General features: G+C 34.2%; 2 protein-coding genes across 3 annotated transcripts in view; one reads left to right on the top strand and one right to left on the bottom strand.

Annotated features, from left to right (window-relative positions):
- Positions 1-15,573, bottom strand: part of Rtnl1 (reticulon) — a 55,652-nt gene extending 40,079 nt beyond the window's left edge. For both annotated transcript variants that reach the window (XM_011500345.1, XM_011500346.1), the window contains exon 1: positions 14,387-15,573. In XM_011500345.1, coding sequence (XP_011498647.1) covers positions 14,387-15,554 — 1,168 coding nt within the window. In that variant the 5' untranslated portion in view covers positions 15,555-15,573. The remainder of the gene's footprint in view (positions 1-14,386) is intronic.
- A 4,929-nt stretch (positions 15,574-20,502) lies between these two features.
- Positions 20,503-22,222, top strand: LOC105363020 (uncharacterized). The gene is made up of 8 exons (XM_011500590.1): positions 20,503-20,605; positions 20,717-20,861; positions 20,969-21,117; positions 21,203-21,371; positions 21,440-21,589; positions 21,674-21,747; positions 21,803-21,932; positions 22,064-22,222. The coding sequence occupies exons 1-8, from the start codon at positions 20,588-20,590 to the stop codon at positions 22,195-22,197; spliced, it is 969 nt and encodes a 322-aa protein (XP_011498892.1). The 5' UTR covers positions 20,503-20,587; the 3' UTR covers positions 22,198-22,222.
- Positions 22,223-24,513: the final 2,291 nt, after the last annotated feature.

Below are 24,513 nucleotides of genomic sequence, written 5' to 3'. Positions count from 1 at the left end.
TTTTATGCGCTTAGTCGCAGAAGCATTAGGCAATGACATATATAGTCTTCCAACGGATAATTAATTAGTTTGGATAATTAATCGCATATTGGTGATTTATTGAAAACGAGATTTACAATAAATCGCCACTTTGAAATCTCAATTTTCAATAACAAACATGGTATACTCACTCGTACAACACTGTCAGGCAACTGGAAATTTTATTCTCTCGCTCTACTTGCGACATTTTTCGATAATCTTCGATTTCAATTGCAAGATTAGTAGATCCAAATGCAAGATAATATCAATTTTTCACAATAATAAGACATTCTCTAATGCTCTACCGAGGCGCTTATATTTACAATAGGAAATAACAACCATGATTTCATCACGTACAGAATACTATAAATGATACCAATAATTTATTGCATTTTAATTATGCCCAAAATATTTGCTAATTAAATCCCTTGGCGATCCATTATTAACCATCGTAAATGAAAGATTTTTGATCATGCGATCGTTTTTAAGTATTTTCAGTAAAAAAAAAATAATCCATAGATCCTTATTTATTGTCTAAAATTGTATTACATTTGTCAAGTGAAAAAAAAAACCTACAAACATCATACACGATATAATACACACAAGAACATAATAATTAATACGATTAGTGGCGGTTATTCCATTAAATTACTTTGTAAGTTTCGACTCGCCAAAGCAATTGCAAGATAATACTTTTTGCCAATTACTTTCTATTAACATTTAACTAAACAAATATTCGAGCGAAGACTTCATATAAAAAGTCGCCATCGAATGTACCGATCAATACTCAAACAATCGTAGAAAAGCGAGTCTCATGGTTTTCTCAGTATGGTTCATTATAAATTTAACGAGATATTATATTTCACGGTATTTTTTTTTGTTACTGGAATTTTTAATATTAAATTATAGACGCAATCAAAGACCGATCGATCATCGTATGATGCGTCATTATAACTAAACGACAAAGCTTACGGAGCTTCGGCTCTGTTAGTTTCCGCAATTTACGCATAAAATTATAAGCCAAATTGCTATAATAGATTTGGCATTTCGTTAAAAAGATTAAACGATTACCCACATTGTAGAAAAGCGTATTAAATTATTAAAACATTAGGTTTTAGGAATGATAAATGTCACCTACTAAAACTACTTATGTATGTATTAAATTGAACAAAATTAATACATAAATAAATACAGACAAATTAAGGAATAAAAAAGATTTTTTTCTATGTTATTATAATATGTACTTTAACGCGATTTAAATAACGCAGGATCAATAATTTTTTGTTGTTATAATTTTATGCGCTTAAATGTTGTCGTTGCACTTGATTTAATATCATTTATATTCGATTTACTTTAAATACCAAATTTTTCACCAAAGAGATATTTTCGTCTTGTTAAAATTATATTTCATTAATTGTTGATTGAAATAAAGTCGTAATACAATTATTGACAATAAACCAACTTTAATCTTCACTTTAATCATTAAATTTCTAACACTTATTTACCGAAGTAACGCTTACTTACATAAAACATTGTTCTTGTATGATTATATATGTAAAATTTATTGTGTCTTAAAAAGAAAGTACGCATGCTCGTGCGCGTGTTTATTAACTAAAGATAGCCTTGTGATTTTCGATGTTGATTTTTATACAAAAAATAATCATTATTTAAACAAAGAGATTGGATTAGACCAAATAAAGTGAAAAGTCTCGGTGACCCTGCTGAGGTCACCATTTCAGACATAGAAAAAAAAAATATCATAATGCGATAATCAATAAAAGATACGAAGCATCTTACACTATAACTTAAAGAAGTTTATGAATATATTTTAGAAGTATATAAATAATATTTTTTATGAAATTGAGTGTGTTAAAAAGCAGTCTCTAATGCTTAATACTGCTTTTCCCAACATTATTATCAACGAATTAAGTCCTTTCATTAGTCATTGGAGACACGTTAAGGAAGCACAAGACTTTCCGTATCGTTGATTTATACCTCTCGAATAGATATATTTTTATGATTTTATAGTGTTACACAGCAGGTAATATAGTGAGTCATATTCTTGAGTGTGTATTATATAAAAGCAAGGTAGTTTCATCAAGGAAAGGTATTATAGTCGTTGCTTAATTTTAACGACATAATCATTAAGGATTTTTTGGGAAATTTAAGTGGATGATTTAAGTGGATGATTTAAGTGGATTTTTTATTAAATACGTAATTGAAAATTTTTTATTAGAAACTATTTTTGCATTCACAGCCTTTCAATATAAAAATGGAAAGGCGCTTGCGTTTAGATTATTAAATATTCACATTTTGTTTAACAAATTTGGCATTTCTGCATTATTAGGTTTATTGAAACGTACAAGCAAGAGTCAGCAATAGTGTAAGAAAGTAATTTAAATCAATTTATGGAAAGAGAAACTAATTTTCACATTACATCGAGAGGTCAGATACATTACAAATAATTATAATAAAGATTTCCTATTGAAATAAATAGAAAAAAAAATTAATAAAAAATAAAATAAATAAATCGATATTCTTCAAATGTGTATGCTAATTTTTAATTTTTTTTTGTTTTTGCTTTAATATGATATACAAAGGTTAAATATAGTTGAATTTCCAAAAAATATTGAAAATTCAGCGCACTATTTCAATATAACATAATCAATAGAATTACTTATTTTTTAATGTAATTATCCAGATTAATTAGTACGCGCATGATCAGGTAACTATGTAATTCCCTTATGGTGACCATATAAGAGTGAGTATTAAAAGGGTCAGAGAAAGGTGCGTCAATATTTGATGGATGAAAGTACAATGTTCTTCAATAAATTGCCGTCATTAATAATATTAATGTTCAAGCAGAAGTTTCCAAATATTAGTTCTATTAATTTCTAACAATGTTTTATCGTATTTTTAATTTTTCAAAAAAAAAAAAAAAAAAAAAAAAAAAAAAAAAAAAAAAAAAAAAAAAAAAAAACGGTGTAATTATTTCTTAATAAAGAGAAAAAATACTTCTTGATTGATAGAAAATCGTATTACAGAAAAAGTAAAATAATAATTAGTAATATTAATATTGTCGAAAGAGAGTACATATAAAAATACGAATCGTTTATTAAATAAATAAATAAATAACAATATAGGCAATGGAAAAATTGTCGGTAATAATTGTCGGTAATAATTGTCGGTAAAATTGTCGGTAAAATTGTCGGTAATTCATTGTCGGTCGAATGATGCACAAATAAGCACGAAAATCTTATTATTATGCTCGGCCTTGCTCTTATCGCTTATTCCCTCGTAATGGTAACCGTTGAAATTCTATATGTACATTTGTATATTTGGGATAAGCTGTTCTCCACGGGTTGCGCATTTATCTAATCGTGACTTATGCTTGGCTAATCCTTCATCCGCAGATATTCAGATAAAAATTTAGTTACTACGGTGCTTTTCTTTTTTTCGACATTTCTCGGCGCATTAATAGTAGTACTTTATTTCTAATAGAAAATTCTTTCGAGAAATGTTGTTTTGCAAATGATTTCTTTTAAGAATTATTATTGGCATATAAACGATAACGAGTATTTTTTTATATTTAACATATTTATATAGATTGCTATTTAAATTTCTGGTATAATTTTGAGATAGGAATGTCCAATGTAATATTGTCGATGATAGCCAATAAGGTTATTAATAAATTTCACAAATTTCACAAATTTTCCAATATTATACTTCGTAATTGACGTGTATTAACATCAATTGAATTAATATAATATCCACGGCATAAATAATCGATCTAATTATTTATTATAATTGCAATTTAAAATAAATTGCCGAGAAATGATTTAAATATACTATAATTATATTCATATTTCGTGAATATAATCAACGTTATAGTATTAATAAAAATGTGATTATTCAATTGTTGATCATTAATATTATTTATAAAACAGGTGAATTCAATTAGTCCGAAGAATATTATGATTGTGAAGATACATATGTAACAATATGAAACTAGGTTCATAACACTTTTCATAACACCGCGTAGCTAAATAAAGAAAGTTAAAGCGAATGGACTTGATTTAGTTGAAATAATTATTCAATGATTGAATTATACATAAAATTATAAGTAATAATCAACAATTACACAAAACAGTAAATGCAATTATCGTATGCGTTGGGAAACAATAAGTGGGGCAATATTATATTTAGATGAGAAATTCATTAAGGATTTAGCAGAATTTTTAACATCAATAATTCATTCCTATGTCGAGTGTACGTAAAATTGTGCGTTCATACGGCGCTACAAAAGTCATAGCGCGACATGTCATTCTTTATAATGACAATTTTAAATAAAACACATATTCTGTCCTATCCTATAAAAAGTAAAATCCATTAATAAAAATGTGACTATTGTCGGCTTATAGCTGATCTATAGCCGTTAAAATAACATTGTGATAATGTAGAAAAGATAAATGTGATAATCAGCTTTTTTGTGATAAAATTGATAATTGATAGTAGTAAATAGATTGAAAGCAGCGATAATGGTTTCATGCGAGATGAGCTAAAGCGAACTTTGGCAATTGAATTATAAAAGCGTAATACAATGTCCTTTACTAGAAGCACGAAATATTTCCGAAAAAAAAAAAAAAAAAAAAAAAATTATCGGTAATTCGGCTTGGGGTGGAAAAGACTATCGATAAGGCCGCTTACGCTATGTAAATGATGAACGGGCGAACATTATATAATAAGCGGAAAGTAAATGATAATCGGATCCCCGACTCGCGGAAGCTACGACATGAGCGATCAATTGTTTCAAATCTCGAGACGTATTGAGAAACAGTTAGTACAAAATGCCCAATTATCGAGTGAAATGATATCGGCGAGGCTTTACTATTCTACGGTGACAAGTACTTTCGCGCACCTCCAAGGATTCCGAGGGATTTTCGCGCGTCACACAACCTGACAACGATCGTTTGCATTTCCTTGGCGTCGGGTCGCGTGAGCTCACGAGACAATTCCGTCGTATAGTAACATAGTAACAAGGGAAACCCTACCGAGAACAGCGTGGAGACTGCCGTTGTATTGGCCTCCCGTTGCCTAAATATACGAGAACGTCAGCTAAGCTACCGAGCGCACGGTTGGCTGCTAATTATCTTGCTTAGTTGGGACAAAGTAGAGGCAAAAGCCATAGGGTTGCATCGATGCAGGTGGCCTGTAACTGAAATTATGCAATATTTAGCAGAATCGACGTGAAGATTATTTATTGAATGAGAAAGCCCGCTGTTAGAATTGCGCGACCAATGGAATAGGCTTTTTGTAAGAAGAATCGGTTTCAATGATAATAAGCTAGTCGAGCTGTATGCAGATAAGATGAATACGTCTATTTGTGCATTTATCAGTATATATCTCATATTCGGATTGACAAAGATATTTTATTTAAGGATTGATAATAATCGTGTGTGTATTGTTGTTTCGTTCAAGGCATTCAACGATTATCAAAACATCGCGACTGTTTGGGAATGGAAAACATTTATAAATTTATTGCCGAGTCTAAATAGCATATTTCCATACAAAGCAATTCATTGACTATTGTAATGCGTTAAAGTGTGAAAAGTAAATTGTTACTCCCACATTATAATGTTGTATTTTAATAAGATTTACAAAATAAAACGCGATCCTTTATCATTTTACCGTATTTACTGTTACATGTAATTAAAGCTACAACTCAACCAAGTGTATAAAATAATTTATTACATTATGCGGTTATTAAAATACCATGTAACACGTACAATTATCACCTCAACGTTAAAATTAACAATACTATATTACTCTTAGAGGCAATTATTATTATTAATAACCCTATTTCAAAATTATGACTTTTATTTTTATCTGCTGATTCTGCAAGGCTTGGTCTATTAAAAATTAAAAAAAAAAAAAAACTTTCTTAAGAAAGTATCAAGAGTCTCGTAAAAGAATAGGGATAATATACTCTTGTAAGTTGTATTTACACCGGAATCTGTCATTTAACGCATTAGTTTCGTTTCTATTCGAGAAACCTTTGTCGACAAATATTCAAAACTTCAAAGGAACGTGTCAATCTTTAATCAAATTTGATGCGACAATTTTCAATATTACTCTATCGATTCTGCAGTTCAAAACTTTTATTTAAAAGTCAAATTTACTTTCATTTCAAATTGAATTCAACGTTATAGTGCAGAATCTGATATAAAACTTAAATCTTGTCCTTCTCGTCCTTTTCTTCATTATCCATTATGAATAAGTTTATTGAACGTTAAAAGAATTATATTCCCTATCAAGTTATGGAATTGGCTCATAATGCACATATAAACAAATATTAGAGTTAAAATAAAATGTTTGTTGAACATTTTCTGATTTCTATTACATTTTGTCATTTATATTTTGCAATTAGCATACAAAGTCCCTTATATTTTATTATGCTTTGGAATATTTAATTTTTATATAAAATTAATTATATGCGCAGAGTATTAAAAAAAGAAAAGTATGTTCCATTAATATTTATCAAAAATTTATAATTTTACATATTCTTAGAAAACCTTATTTCTAAATAATATTCATTGAAATTGCAATTGTTATGATAGTCTGTTTTTGTTCATAATCAAGAAAAATATTTTTTTTTACGTTCCCTTACCCTATCATATACTACAAACGAGTTTCAATGTGACAAGGTGAAAAAAGTTGTAAAACTTCTTACTTTGCTGCTGCAATATTAGGTAATGTAATTGATGACAAAAAAAAAAGAATGAAATTTTAGATTATATGAAACGTTAATACAATTACAAACTTGATGACAAAGCAAAATTATACGTATAATAATCAATAACTTACGAAACATCGACGTGTGGTTGTTATGGAATATTATATTTTTAATACAATGTTATTTAATATTATTAATAATAACTTGTGTATTTCAATCCTAAATTTATATATAAGAAGAATTCTATAGTATAAAAAAAATTCTATAAAAATCACGCAAATAACTAATTGTGTTGAAAAGAACATGATATTATTAAAGAATATTATTATTTAATAATGTTGATAATATTATGCTCAAGTAAACTTAAAATATATTAGTTGTTAGGATATCGGATTTTACGAATACAAAAACAGGATCGACTTTATCAAACCTATGTCGTAATTCAAATCCACTCTCATTCTTGCACTCTACCTACATTAAAAATTTTTTTTTTATCAGATAAAGTCCTTCTACAGGGGTTCTTTTAATTACAGGATTTCTTATATTTGTATCTCTTGCACTCCAACTATCAAAGTTTCTCCACAACGTGCTTCTACTACTAGTATTACGTGGCCGCCCTAATTACACATAAATGCCTACGTATTATATAGATAAGTTTTGAAAAGATTGGCAAAACTAATGAAAATGCCTTCGAGTGCTTTTTTCAATTAATAAAAATAAGAAAAATTTACGGTCAAACGAAATAGTGGTGATAATATTATGAAATATTTTCACCTTATCCATATTTTCAAATAATAATTTTCTTATTGGTTTTTCTTTATTTTAAAACTGTGCGAAGATACTTTAGATCATAAAAGAGTTCTAAAAATATCTGTCCTCTCCGTTATTTAATAACTTAAAATATAATGCAATCGTCATTCACCTATTTATGAAATTATTTATTACCAACAAAACCAATTATACATTTACGAGTTCTTATAATTGCGTATTGAAGGCAGTTTGTCAATCAAAACAAAAAAATTAATACATTTTTCGATAAAGATTCAACGATATTTCAAATTTAATAAGCAACCTAAAAAAATGTGATTATTCTTTTCATTCGATAAATCATATTACCACGATTTCACAAATAAAATCAGACGACTTAAATGCATTAGTATGTTGAAGATTTTTATAATGTCATGTTTATTAATGGGCATAAATATTTATTTAATTTGTGTCTCAATAGATAGAAATAGAAATTCAACTATTGAATGATTTTTTTGGCATAACGATGTAGAAATCTGTAACTTATGTCAATGTAAAAAGAAAGAATGTCTAATCGCAGTGTCATTCATTTTTATTACTTTTTATATTCCCTAATTATGAAATGTTTACTAGCAATAATACAATTACCGTGTATGCAAGTGTGACACTTTACTTGCAACTAAACCACTTTCATTTCCAAACATTCGTCGTGGCCTAGGATCATGCATTAGTATTTTATTCATAAGGTCGCGCTGGGAATTCAGAAAACTGTCGATATAATTTCCTTTTTATTATGCTCTAATTTTTCTCTCTACCTACTAAGCGAATAAAATATAAAATTACAGTTATAAACGTAGCTCACTGTGAATTACAGTGATGACAAATGTTTCACCATTAAAGAATATAAAATATCAACGTAATGAATTTGAAAGCTCTTGTTAAAATTTTTATTCCTTATTAAACCTTGAACGAACGTAATTAACATAATTCACGACTCCTATATGTCCTCTCTATTTTTAGTTTTTCCGTTTCTAATTAGTGTAAAAGGCGATTCAAGTGCGAAATAAATTGATGAGCTATTATTCGCGAATGCGCAATGTTATATAAGTAATCTTGCGGATAACCCCGAGAAAGTGACACGGTTAAAGGTTTATCAAAGCGCGTAAATGCGGAGACGTTGCGAGTCACCGATTAATGCCTTTTAAAAATCTCGAACTACGACTTCAAAAGCGATGCTTAGAAATGAATATTTAAATGCTGGGGACTTTCGGTCGTAAACCGGGAGGAGATTGACGCTTATGAAGAATTCAAACTGTCACGTAAAGTCGAGTCTCGTCTATATAAAAACAAAAATTCAAGCGCCTATGACCAAACGGAAATATCAATATCTCAAGGTCGGCTAAATTATTTATCACCCCCGAGCCCCAATCTTCGCTCTTACACTAAATTCCCGCCTTATTTATATTTATGAGCAGAAGACACCTAAAGGATCGTCTTTCTCGCGCCCTTTTCTATCTACAATGAGGGTTGAAGAGGACAGGAGGGACGCAGTGGAGGCTCTCGGCTCTCAAGATACACGGGCCATTTTACCACGGCGCCATGATGCACCGAGGCATGGAAATACAAAGCGACGCCGCGACATGTTATATATGCGTCAATGGGGGGGAGGGGGTGGCGGTGGTGGTGGAGAGGTGGATATAAGAAAGACCCTTAAAAACCCTTGTCCCTTATGCGTTATCGATCGATATAATACGCGACTAACTCCCCTGGTGAAAATTCACGTAGATGCACATTTCCGTCCCGATGATTAGAGAAATAAGCCTGACGAATAGGAGACGACCCATCGACCATCCCTCGGCAACTGGTTCATCGAATCTCGGTCCTTTTAGCCTTCATCGCATATCCATGCAATTTAGTACGCATTCCCGTTAATCAAGTAATGGAGCCTGTTTCTTCACTGTCGTACGCGCTGCTCCAGGATATTCTCCAGGCTTCTGCCCCCTTCGCGAAAAACCATTTATTTATCATAAATCTGCGCGATATAATCTTATTTATCAGTCTGTTGTAGTATTAATTGTTTTTGTTTAATTATAAATAATGATGGTAGAGCGATAGAATAAATAATGAAATGTAAGTGACTTATAAAGATTATTATAGCTCGAGTGTAAATCGAAATAACTTCTACATCGTGAGAGCTGAGAGAGAGAGAGAGAGAGAGAGAGAGAGAGAGAGAATGTGTAATTTTAAGGTAATATATCACAATTTAATAAGATAGCAATCCAAGCTTTATTATCATTTTCATAATACATGTAGATTGTTGGGGATAAGGCAAAAAATATTATTAATATCATAGAACTTTGTTTGAAAAATTATTAAATTTTATAGAATAAATAAACGGAATCTTTTCACTACGAAGGATAATTGCGTGTAATATAGATAATCACTGTTTACATTATCATTATCTCAATTGAATATAAAGAGAAATGTTGGCGTCACATATTTAACACGACTATTAATGCAATTTAAATTACATTTATATTATTGAATAGACAGTCATTAGATTGTTTTTTTTTTTTTTTTTTTTTTTTTTTTTTTTTTTTAAGGAAAGAATTTTATTAGAATTATAGCCGAGTCTGTCCTTTCGATAACAACGTGTCTCAAGACCATAGATAATTGAGAAAAATTATGAAAAACTCAGTGTACAAAGTAGGGATGTATTTGTAGTTCCCTCTTGTGCATTTAAACTATAACTAAACATTAATCTCCGAGGGAAATAAAATTGCTAAAATAATGAAGAAGACTATCAAAGTGAAAAAGATAATGTTATTTTTGTCATATTAGAAGGAAGCGGATGCGTCAACTTGCGAGAGCTCATCTATCGATAGATAATTAAAAACTTATGTACTCGATAAAACATTTCCCTCCTCTCGGGTCTTCTTTTTCTCTGAAATATTTTATATTTTACGCTCATTTGCATAACCAAGTAGTAATTGATTATTTAATAAGCTACTTTTAACATACTGCTCATTAAGCCCTAAAAACGCACACGCGCCGATATGTGCGCGCGTCTGTATAATAAAAAGTAAAAATAAGTTTGAAAATATAACGCATGAAAATAAGAAATGGAATTATATTATGTACGGCAGCAGTGAAGTGTAACGATCCTTGGAAACTTTTTAATTAAAATTTCAGGTGAAAAACTTCTATTGATTGTAAAGTAAGATGCGCGTTTAATAATAACCAATCCGACATACGTAAATATAATTATGGATGAAAAATATAATTTTTGATAACTTTCATAAATTATGAGCTACTTTAGAATCTTTACTTATAATTACAATTTCCAATGAAAAAACAATAAATAAAGAATTACATATACGCTACTTGAATTATAAATATTTCAAATATTTCATCTCCACAATGTAATAAACAAAGTTCAACAATATTAACAGACTATTCATTTCTATACTTAATGTACATTGAAAACTATACGTATTCTTGTTTTCGTATTTTTACATTTCGTAAGATCGCCTTAAAAAAGATTTTGCCACTTCTCTGATTCATCATTGGGATATTTCTTGATACTAGTGATTTAACTTCTATTATTAGATTATATTCTAAGCAGCGAAATGTTCTCTTTCTGATTGTTTTTTTTTTTTAATTCTCTAAAGTTGGGCGCTTATTCTTTTTTTTCTCTTTTATAAAATTCAATATTTTAACAAAAATTATATAATTCATGTAAAAGTATTGGGCACGATAATGATGAAAGTCAAAAAATCAAAAAAAAAAACAAAAAAAAATCAAAAAAAAAAAAAAAAAAAAAGACAAATAAGCACGAGTATTACTAATAATTGAATGTAATATATCAATGGCATATTATATAAAAGAAACGATAAAAGCAATTAATATTTAGAAGGAGTTGTAAAGTTATTTGTAGCAAAATATTATTGTACACCAAATTCTGTAAAAAAAAATTGATGGTACAACGACAAAGAAATTGTAAAATGTGTATTACAAAGGCTACTTTCCTTCTAGTTAAAAATATGATTTCAATGCCACAACTTAAGAATTGAAAACTTTATATATATTTTGTTATGATAATATACGAAGTTATGGAAAAAAATATCCGTGCTTTGTGATACAGCGACAGACATATTCACGTCGCGCATTTAATCAAGACGATTTAAGTCTTCGGTTAAAAGTTTCGAAAGCGAAAATTTTAAGGAAACAAAAGTTCTAGAAAAAAAGACTTGCTTCAATATTTCAATTCTCGTGTTAAAATTATAAGCGACACTACGCTTTCTCTCTTTCTAATTTGACCGTTGAAAGAATTACAACATAATAATCGAGCAGGACTTTTGTTTTTAAGAGACATAATAAAACAAAATCTCTTTCTTTATTAATTATCCTAATGTTGCTAAAAAAAAAAAAAAAAATATAGCTCCATATTCGTCGTAAATATTTTTTAATAAATAGAGATTAAAATCGCTATTGGTCATTATTAAATGTCAACTACAAAAAACACGTCATCTCTATGTAGAAAAAGTTAGCTCTCAACATAAAATAAAGGGGATAGAAGACTGTTAGTTATTTTTAGCTCAATATAAAAATCGTAGAAAGTTAGCGGTAAATTGTACATTGGAATCGTGTAATCGAGATATCGAGGGGGGAATTATTTTCATGTGTTACGTTCCATACAACATTTTCCACATTGATTATCTTTGCCAAACGTCCTACTATTCGATGGAACATTGGTCGTATTGCTGAGCGCACAGTGGCATTTTTATCAAATATCAATTAAATATTCGAGCGTGTCATTACGTAATAAGATGGCAATTAAACCATTAATTTTATTATAAAGAAATTGAATGGAAAAGGGAGCAATTTGAGCACGATTTACTCGATAATACTTACTCTCTCGTATAAACGTGACGGCAATATGGTCCATCGGTATTATGTTTAATATTATATTTTTTAACGACAACAATGTCTTATATAACGATTATCGAAGCTTAAATCATTGGCGTTAGATACTAAACTCCATCCGACCATCCATCGAGCGATAAAGTTTTTCAATTGTCAAACTACCGAGTTTCCAAATTGCCGTTGAAAAATCTCATCTCTACCTAATAATAATAATAATAATAATAATAATAATAATAACAATAATAATAATAATAATAATAATAGTAATAATAATAATGATGATTAAACGTGGAATTATGAAATACTCCAGTCACATTTATCAACATCGCCTTAACAATTAATGTAAATTGCGGAAAATATGATCCACCAAATGAGAGGAACATCCTCGGTTAAACGGACCTGCGTATTTTAACGTACTCTTCTAGTGTCCCTACATTAACTTCCTGCTCGTGGTGAATTATCGTTCCAATGCACTCGAATCCTTCGCGAGTGTTGGCGATTTTATGAAGCGACACGCGTATTCGGCAAACCTAATAATCTGCATAATTCAAGAAGCGGGGCTCAGTTATTTTCTTTTTATTTTGTATTAATTTAAATAAATCGCACCACTATCTTGATGAATATCTTACGATTATAAGCAGCAGCAAATTCTTAATTTATATACAATTTATAGAGGATAATTAATGGATTGCGAGCAATGCTAATAAACTAATTATTTTATGCGATTATATAGGCTATGCCCATTAAATTTTTCAATAAATTAATTCGAGTACGCATTTTTTGACAATCCATCGCTCAACTTTTTACGCCCGCTAAGACATCCTCCTCCTCCCCCCCCCCCTATCTCTATCTCTCCCAAGGCCGAACATTTAACATCCAATGGTCAACGATCCTTTTCTCCAAGGATGCCAGTTGTAAAAATAACGCGCGAAACGATGTCGTGGCGTTAAAGCACAGCGAGCGGCAAATGTCGATCGAGGCTGAAAATAACCTCGTGTAATTACAAAAGAATGCGCGGGCAGTAGAGAAATTGCGCTAGATATTCACGATCTTCGTAAAAGGAACAAAACAGAAGAAAAAACGCATAAAGTAAAGGATAAAAGGGCGAGCGAACATACACAATAAAGAGAAAGATAGAATGAAAGGGAAAAAGGGGGAAGGAGCAAGGATAGGCGAACGCTTTCACCGAGACTCTGGCACTCAACGGCCAAGTGTCAGCGACGTAAAGAAAGAAAGAAAGTGCCGTCGCGGCCATGTACTTGGTTCACTTGTGCGAGTTTCCGCTCCGAGAGAAGATTCGTCAGGCTCGAGGGCTTTACGAGGTCGCAAATTATTGGCACGATATTGGCGCACCCGCGCATCGAATCTCCTCCAGCTTACGTGGATTGGGAGTCCGCAACAACAGACTCTTCCCACGCCTCTCTCTCTCTCTCTCTCTCTCTCTCGTCTATCCTAAGGCGCCTAGCGTCTATTTTCAGACGACTTTTCGCGATCCTCTCTCTCACTCTCAATCTCTATCCGTTCTCGATCGTAGACATGTACCTACGAAACGACCGGTTTTGTCCATTAGTCCTAGTTATTTGACGCGGAGTGCTCGGAATGATCAAATCATCCCGATCGCGCCAATTTCGCGCGCGAGTTTCGCTTCGGCGGGGGTCGGCAGCCTAACGGCGACCGTTGCTTCTCATCGGATCGCTTCCAACTCGCTTTAAGCCTCACGCGGCACGTGCACTCGTGCACTCCATAATTAAATTGGATCTCGCGGATCTATCGACGGGGGTTCAACGACCGTAGTGCGCAACGAGCCGATAACAAGGCGAGAGCCTTATGATATCGGGATAGAGGGAAATGATATCGGTTATAATAGGTTGGAGTGAGGATGCTGGTGGTGCATTGGCGTCGTAAGCGGATGCAGAGTTCGGTAGTTGAGAAGGGCGAAGGGAAGCTGTGCATTCGACTCACCAATTCCAATTCGCCGGAAGATGTCTTTGGGCGCGATCTCCTCGATCTCTCTGCTCTTGGTCGGCTCTTCGCGGTAAAACTTCCTCTCGGGGGCGTTGGACAGTTGGGGCGTGGCGGTCATAGGCCGGCCGAGGCTTTTCGTCGGCGAGGGATCGGGCTTGGGCTCGAGCTTCTCCTCATCGATGATGTCGGCCTCGCTGAGGTCGGTCAAGGAGTCCTCGTCGTGAAAGAGCTCGGGCTCGGTGCTCGCGGGGATGGGCGGCAGGGGCTTGTTGGGCGGCTCCTCGTGCAACACTTCGCGCTCCTCGAACCGATCGTTGCCGCTCTTCTCGAGGACGTTCCAGAGCTCGGGCTCGCGATGTCGCGGTAACTCGCAGGTCGCCTCGTGCACGATTATCTCGTCCTTGACGAAGTCGAGCTCCGGCGAGTTCTCGGGCTCCGGCAGGGACGAGGACTTTATGTCACCGAAGCCGTAGAGGGTTATCGGGGGCTCGTGCTTCTTGACCGAGCCGAATTCCTCGCGAGCGAACGTATCCTCGTCGTCCACGTCCACGTTGTCCCCGTGGTCGTTGACGTTATCATCGTCGTCGGTGTACTTATCGTGGTTGAGCAGTATGTTGTCGTGCTGGTACTTGATCGGGCTCTCGGGCTTCCACTGTCCCTCCTCGTAATCATTGTCGAGGACATTCATGCGCGCATCCTTGAAGTCCTCGAGCTGCTCGCGAAGCCGGGTCCCCAGCTCGTCCCTCGATTCGTTTCGCAGCGACGATCCTCCTAGGTCGAACTTCTCGAGGTCGGCAGAGGGCGGCGGGGTTGCCGGGACCGGTTTCAGGTCGCACTCGATGCCATTGCTCGCGGGCACGCTCGTGTCCAAGAGGTTGCGCCTCTCGGGCCCCTCTTCCGCCGGGCCGTCGAGCTGATTATGCGACTGCGGGCCCCCGGACATTCGATCAAAGTCCACCAAGTTGTTGGAGAGATCGAGGAGGGGTTGCTGATGCGTCTGCTGGAGTTCGTGCTCGAGGTGCTCGAAATCGTCGGTCGAGTCGAGCTCGCGCTTCAGTGGTTTTAACGGCTGCTGCTGCTGCTGTTGTGACAGCGGCGGCGGCGGCGGCGGTGGCTGCAGTGGTTGTTGCTGCCGCTGATGCTGATGTTCCACAAACTCCGACATTCTAGCCTTTTCAATTTATGCTTCCTCCACTCCTGCCGTTCGCTGATTCACGCCGGCTGATTCACCTGACACTGTCTACGCTACTTTAATTTACACGTCGAGTTTCGCTCCTTTTATTTCGAAGCGAGTGGTCGCGTGGTCACTAGATTTCTTTTTATGTTTTTGTTTTTTTTTTCCTCCTTAAAATTCACAGTCGTCCTAAGGATGTTTGTTTGTTTGGCCGCTCTGTTGCGCGAGCTTTGATCCCTGCCAGACTACTTCTTCCACGCACACTATCAAACTTTCCTCCCCGATCCTATTCCCAGTTTAATAAATTCTCCCTCCGCTTACCTTGGTAATCTTTAATAATCGTAAATGGTCGCTGTAACGAAAGAGCGGCTTTACAACGCGAATGCATCAGAGAAAATTCGAACGTTAAAAATAATGTCTTTTGGAGTTTCGATCAACACGGGGTGGAAAAATGTAAGGAAAGGAAAAAAAAATTGAAATAAATAAAGATAGAAAGGAAGGTTTTTCCTACGTAGCGCCGACCAGTGTGATTCACGCTCTTTTGAGCGATGACGACGACAACGACAACGACAACGACAACGACAACAACGACGACGACGACGACGACGACGACGACGACGACGACGGCGGCGACGCCGACGCCGACGACGACGACAACTACGCCTACGCTTTTTTAATTATTATTATTGTCGTACTTCTTCCCACTTGGCACTTCTTGGCAAATTGTGCAATGCTCGCGCTCTTCTGGGTGGAGGGTGGGATCGGGGGGTTTAAAGAAGGGGAAGGTTCTTTTACAAAGTGATAGGAGGAAAGGCAGGGAGGAAGGTAGAAAGGATGAATGGAAGAAGGATGGACGGATGGATGGATGGATGGATGGATGGATGGATGGATGGATGGATGGATGGATGGATGGATGGATGGATGGATGGATGGATGGATGGATGGATGGATGGATGGATGGATGGATGGATGGATGGATGGATGGATGGATGGATGGATGGATGGATGGATGGATGGATGGATGGATGGATGGATGGATGGATGGATGGATGGATGGATGGATGGATGGATGGATGGATGGATGGATGGATGGATGGATGGATGGATGGATGGATGGATGGATGGATGGATGGATGGATGGATGGATGGATGGATGGATGGATGGATGGATGGATGGATGGATGGATGGATGGATGGATGGATGGATGGATGGATGGATGGATGGATGGATGGATGGATGGATGGATGGATGGATGGATGGATGGATGGATGGATGGATGGATGGATGGATGGATGGATGGATGGATGGATGGATGGATGGATGGATGGATGGATGGATGGATGGATGGATGGATGGATGGATGGATGGATGGATGGATGGATGGATGGATGGATGGATGGAAGGAAGGTGTCTCGAGTTGACTGAAGATCGAATCCTTGGAGACGTTGCACTGTATCCTCCCTACCACTGTTTTTCTTTCTCAGCTGTCAAATGTCAATGAACGAGGCGCCGAGGAGGATGAACGACGGCGGCGGCGGCGACGACGACTCCGTTGACGACAAAGACGACGTTGCAAACGGTATACGAGGAACGACGTTTGCTGCTGCACTGGCTCGAGGAGGCGCGATTATTATGCCGCGTATATTGTTCAACGAGAATGGGGAAGGGAGACGGCGGTCGAAGATCCCGGCGGAGGATACGTATGGGCTGAGCCGAACGCGCGTGTACTTTTTCCTCCGTCAACGCTGCTTCTCTTTCTCTTAATCCACCGCACGTACGCGCGTGTGTACACGCACTGCTCAAGGCGCGCGAGAGAGACGGACCTATCGGCTTCCCTGTCCCCTGGCCACTCGCGCCACCACCAGGTTAACGTACGTCCTCGTTGCGCTACGAGAAGAAGAGGCTAAGTCGCGCTCTTCTGCTACGGTAGCGAGATTCTCTTTTAGTGATGCAGGCGACGACTGTCGCGAGACGGAATCGAAAGCATTTGCCGAGGTTGCTATTGGTCGCGATGGTGCGCCTGCTGGCCGGAAGCAGAGAGAGAAGCAGGATCGGAATGGGCCGTGAGAGAGAGAAAGAGAGCGACACGGAGCTCGTAGTAGCGGCGATGCTCCGGACTGGGCTTTAAGGCGCGCGCGCAATGCAGTGGTCGGGAGCGGTAACGTTAGTAACGAGTTTAAGGGCGCGTTTGGATGTGTTGTTGGGACACTCGTAATCGTCCGGCTTCCATTGGGTGTCCGTCGGGTAGCGCGACATGCCGAACAAACTCTGCTCAAAATTACAAGAATATCGCCTTTATAAGTACGAAACTTTGATTGATTTTTAGATAATTAGGGATCCTTTTTTTTTACTCTCTTTCTTTTCTTCGCCATCGTATTTGTCGATCGTGCGCTGTGAAAAGGCTATTTGTTATTTAATTTTTTTTTCTTTTCTTTTCTATTTTTTTTATTAAGCTATGAATTCTAATAGGATCTAAAATGCAAATATTTTTTCATACAACATCATTTTCTCATAAGTTTGAATGAATCAATCCACATACGTGTACTAGGCATTATAATATTAAATTTGTACGTTACGTATTATTAAAATATTCTAAAATATCGCAGATATCCGCTATTGAAATAAACTCGCATTCAGACACGTTGAAACATTATGATAATTGTTTATGTATTTGCAAAAAGTCTACTACCATAATACCATATATTACGGCGTTTTGCCTGTTTAATTAATTTAAATTTAAATATACATTTTCCTTTATGCATTTTAAGCAAGATTAAACTATTTATCGACTGGGCGATATGAAGTCTGTATGAAAATACTTATATATATATATATATATATATATATATATATATATATTATCATTATATTCATTTATTAGCAATCGAATTGACGATAATGTGACATTTAAAAATTGTAGTCCGTATTAGGAGGACATAATGTAGAAATGGACGAATATTAATAAAAAACTTAAGTTGTTTGGAGTAAAAAGGCGGGGAATTCGTTTCAACTGCGCCCTCTAGCGCCACGTGTAATTAACATAATACCAACGCACAAAATATCAGCGATTCCTCACAGATGTCGCCGTAGGCAGAATTCATCTGAACTATAAAAATGTTGCCGGGAAGGTGGAGTACAAAGTATGAACTGCAAGCGGCATTAGCTTTTTATTATTTGTATAATTTGAAGAGTGTAGAAAGGGCAATTGATCAATAGAGCACGATAGAAGTGATTGGATTTTTAACTTTTAATATATCATGTAATTTGACATTAATCTATTGACGGAATTGCAAACTACCTTGAATCAGCAGGGGCAGCAAAGTAATGAGAATAATCTTTTCAGGAGACGTCAGACCATAAGTTAAACATGAATTTATAAGTTGTTATAATATAACAACATCTATGCAAGTAGCGGCTAAAAAAAAAAAAAAAAAAGATATTTACATATACATATAATTCCTTTGTATGCGCGTGTGCATCGAAACAATATTAATAAGATTATGATGAAAGTAGGAATAAAACGGTATTACTCATATTCCGAGTATAGGCACATAGCATAAAACGCTATAAAAATAATATTTTAAGCATTTTTTTTTATTCTCTTTAATCTCTCTGCCAGTGAAAAGAAATAAAGTCGCGGGAACGCAACGTTAATCTAAAGCACAGATTATTAAAGGCATGAGTCAGTGAATACAGAGTTTGAGTTTTATTAAATATAATTGTCATTGCGTTCTAAGGTTGCTTAAAACGTACCGGAAGTAAAGGAAGTTCGTGCAGGAAATATTGATAAAAACGCGTAGGCTCGTCGTAATATCCTGAAAATATTAATTCTAATTGAAATGGCTTAAAGAATAATAATATTATATAAAAAAAAAAAAAAAAAAAAAAAAAAAAAAAAAAAAAAAAAAAAAAACATAAAACATAAAAACACAATGACATTTAATAATTTATTTAAGTGTTTTTTCAAACTGATCTATTCTGTATCTTTTATATGTATTATTTTATACACTCCAACAGGATTTAAACAATGTCAAGTAGTCGACTGGATTATTTAAAAAATTTCTTAATAAAATACCTTTCCATCGTGCATTATTCTGGTATTGCTAGATCATTGGTATTTTTACATCATTTTAATATCATCCCCATTAATACATCTCCCGCGTATAATAAAATGAAACTTAATTTCTCGGGCATAAAATTTTATATTAAATTCTCCGTTAAATACGTGCGCTCCGAGTTGACTATCACTCAATGCACACATGGCAATCGTACGAAAATAGGCTCTTTGAGCATCTAGACAAGTTATCTCGGTGAAAGTATCTTATCGACCCTCCTCCGGAGCTTTTAAATACTTGCCATCCACTTTAAGTATAATATTGCTTTCGTCTCCCCCGTGACCAAAGTCTTTTTCACGTTTGTTCGGATCCAAGGTTCCACCGAGCCCTTATATCCTCCACCCCGCCTATTCACATTCTAATTTCGAGCAGGTGACGACAGCCATCCCCCCCCCCCCCCCCCCACCCCCCCCCCCCCCACCCCCCTAACCCCGTTACCGTCCTAACCGCACGCCGCACCGACGAGCCCCACCAGCCGGGTCATGACGCTAGTATGATTTTAAATATTCGCTCGCCAATTTACGAGAACTGCGTCGCTCTGGGCCGAATGACGATGCAATTACGTCAGAGATGAAACAGCGGCGACGTCACTCCGCCCCATCGATGCTTAGCTGACACCGCCACCTATATGTGTTGGGCTTTAGTCTTGCATGTGTTGGTGGGAGCATTAATGACGTAGACTCGATGGCCCAGAATCCAAACGATCTAGCATTTGTTGCTTTATGTCTACTATGGCTTTTAGAGGCAGCCGATGGATAAATTATTTATAGCCTATGTAGTTAAGGAGTCGCGTGGTGCAAATTCTGCCGAATGGAATAATAAATAAAATTCATGCTTACGCTAGCACGACTCTGTTTATCGAGGTTATGTTTTGTTTTATTTTACGCTGACCAATAAGAAAGTTAATCATGAGTTGTATAAAATTTGTAAGTATAATCCCGAGCCAATTTGGAGCTTGATTTGTTTTATCATTGCATTTCGAACGGATTCTCAGTGCCGCTCGTTATAATTCTTGTATACGTATTTTTCATTGATAGCCCAGTTCAAGAAATGATTTGTCGAAAATGTCAAGTAAAGAATATGCCAACGACCACGGTGCCTTGTATTCGCAATTAATTCAAATAGCCAATGAAATGTTTGGTCTAGATAATTGGAGTCATGCAATTACGAATCAAACTCTTGGTAGATAATAAAACATTATTTATGAATTGTGATGCAGTGAGCATTGGATTGTCGTAAAAGTACTATGTTTTCATTAATTTTACTAAATTTTTGTCCTCTGCTTTTAGATTTTATCGATTACAATACAGGCAAATATCAGGTAGGTTGTGCTTCCATTGTTAGAGTCCAAAGGAGGGATGGAACTTTTCACGAAGGTATTGGATATTGTAATATCGAAGGGTCTTCTAAGGGATCGGCTATTCAAAAATCCAGAATGGTATATTACTATTGCTAACAAACGACGGCTGGTGAAAATAATAATTATAGGAATTTTCTAAGAAATAATTGTGAATTTATTGCAGATTTCCTTAAATGATGCTTTTAAAAAGGCATTGAATTGCTTTGGCACTGAGATTAAAATTAAAATCAGCAGATTATCTAATGGATCCAGCTGCTCCTTACCAACAAAAAATACACAAAACGAATCCCCCCATAATAAAGCCAATAATTTGACTGACACAGATAATATTGGTAAGAGTACATAATGAAAATTCTTAGACTATTTGCTCCTACAATTTATTATTATTATACGGATGTAGAGCCATTTAAAGAGACTGTTCAAATATCCCAGACCGATGCAATGATGGATATGGTTGATTTAGATCAATTATACAATAAAGATAAAAAATCAGACGCCATTATCGTTTATTCTAAAAATGTAAAGATAGATACATTAAAGCCATCTACAGGTTTCAATAATTAATATTATTCGTTTTGACAAATTTATAAATAATTTTTAAAAGGATTAAATTTTGACAACTAACTTTAAGCAGATGGTGCACCAAAAAATACGGATATCAATAATGTCAATAAAGTTGAGACTGAAGCTGTGATTGGCCTCTCCGAAGCAAGTAAATCAATAGGTATTTGCAAAATAATTTTTAACTTATTATAACGTACTTATATTATTCAATACTTACATTATAATAATTCCAGTTGATGCGCAATTTATCAATAATAACAAGTTAAACATAGCGAATGATGTGAAAAAAGAGACTAAAGATGAAGTGCCTAAAACTAATGGATCGACCGGTATGGAAAAAAAAATTAATGACATTTAAAAATTACAGTTCTATTAAAAAAAAAAAAAAAAAAAAAAAAAAAAAAAAAAAAAAAAAAAAAAAAATAATTAAGAATATAAATTCTATATCGCAATTTCATAGCAATTTCAGATGAAGAGATGAGATTAGAAAGAAAACGCAAGCAAAGAGAATTACAGGAAGAATTTAAAAGAAAGGAAGAATTGAAAAAGAAGCTGAAAAACACACATAAACAGCCATCGAATCCTAGATATTAATATTTACGCACAATCTCTTGTTCATGGATAAAATACTTATAGTTTTTTGTTTTCTTTGCAATTTTCTAATAGTCTTTTTTATTTAATAAGTTATATTATAGAGAAATTATTTATCTAGAATTTATACTAATTCCTATGTACATTATCTACAAAGTATTATAAAATTAAGCTAACTTTGATTAAACAGAATGTTTACTGTTTGTATAAAAATTAAGTGGATTAGCTAAACTTTGATCAAATTTGCCATATCGGATGAAGAAAAGAAGGGAAATTTACGGTGCAGAGAAAAAAAAAAGAGTAAGCATTATGTGAATAAAATTAAATAATGTTTATTTTTCACTACAGCATTTATGTATGTGCACGGATGACTTACGTGTGTATCCGCCATCCTAAATTGCAGGTATGCGTCGAACACCTTTTGCATTGGTTGGAAAAGTTGCTAACGAGCGCGTATTTTGAAAATCGCATACTTTTTTTTCTTCTGTCCTTTACGCGTATATGAATTTCAACGCATACATTCCATGTACATAATAAACATTGGATATATCCGTATATAATGTTAAATATAATGTATAAAGAATGTAAGGGTCACGCGTACAGACGATCGTTCACTATATTTTATAAACAATTTAAAGACTTATATTAATAAGAGTAAAAATTAATTATATATTTTTGCAAAAGAATTTCTTACTTTAATAAATGTTTGTAAATTAATATAATTAAGATTTTTATTTATTTAATAAAATTATTTTTACATTGTTTTTAATGCTTTAATGGTAAATTAATTTTAAGGCTCGTGACAACTCCTATATTATATATTCTATAAATATACATATACACTGTACTATGTTGCATGTAAATGAGAAACATCCATATTTTTTATAATTTTCCAAGTCTTCAATATTAAATGTCAAAAATTATGTTGATGATGTAAATATATAAAATTTTCAAATCATTCCTATTCGAAATTTAACAATACACGTAACAATATACAATATTAAGGATCGTTAACTGCAGTTTTCTCATTGCTATCCAAAGTATGCATGTCATGTGTATAAAGAACCTTAGGAATAGTAATTAATTAATATTCTGTTATTAATTGGTAAATTATAATTTGTTCATCAACGAGGCCTGCTTTATATTTTCAATGTTGTTACGTGAATTATTAAGTATTTACTTTACGAAAATTTGCTCAATAGATATATTATATATATTAATGCACTTATATATTAAGAAAATAAAGTATTAATAGAATAGGCTAATGAAAAAATATTATCGTAGGTGTAATCCGTATGCGAAATATGAACGTTTACACAATCTTACGTGTATCTAAAAGATAAATTTTGCACAGAGTAGTCGCCTTGTCGTTCTTGTACGTGTTGTTTACCTTATATAACGTATGTATATAACAAATGTGACTGGGTCACGTCCCTTTTTCTATAAATTGTGCTTGCCAGTCCTGTTAATGAGCATTGAACGACGACTTTTTCACCCTCTTCAATATTGCAACTAGCGGCTGCAACTCAAGCATACGTTACACTTAGTCTCTAGCTTATGAAAAAATTATTGATGCATGTTATTACGAAACTTTAATGATTCTACGATTTTTCATTTATTTATCAGTTAGTGTAGGTATTTTTTTTCTTCGTGATAAAACAAAGTCAATTTTTTAAAAGATTATTTTTTCAAGCTTAATATCAAAGTGAGAACTGTAATAAACTCTCTGTGTGTGTGTGTGTGTGTGTGCGCGCGCGCGTGTGTGCGTGTGTGCGTGAGCGCGCTTATATATATATATATATATATATATATATATATATATATATATATATATATATATATATATATATATATATATATATATATATATATATATATATATATATAGTTTTGATGAGGGTTTGATGTTAAACTAGGCCGTAAAAATGAAAGTAAACACGAAACTGGTTTTGTTTTTACGAGTAAGTGCAAAGTAATAACATGGCATTAAAAATGATTCATTTTAAAAGTCTTTATAATATGTAATGTAGTTTAAGTAAACGCGAAGCCTATATTATTAACGAAAAATAACCTTTTAATTAAATTACCGGTAAAACTCCTCCTAACATAATCATTTTAATAACAATTCACTAGTAGTAAAGTGTTGGGATAAAATATGGATATAAAATTGATTCCTGCTATTTTCCTTTTATCCATAAAATACTTTTTGTAAGTATGGAACTTACGTGTTGTTAAATAAACTATCAAAGCCTTTTTATACGTCATATTTAATATTAATTGTTCTTGAAGTAGTTTTAAAAGTAAGTTGTAATCTCTATT

This window comes from Ceratosolen solmsi, unplaced genomic scaffold (genome assembly GCF_000503995.2).
Source record: "Ceratosolen solmsi marchali unplaced genomic scaffold, CerSol_1.0 scaffold56, whole genome shotgun sequence".
NCBI lineage: Eukaryota > Metazoa > Arthropoda > Insecta > Hymenoptera > Agaonidae > Ceratosolen > Ceratosolen solmsi.
The sequence above is the reverse complement of the archived record's forward strand: the minus strand, read 5'-3'. Positions and strand labels throughout refer to the sequence as shown.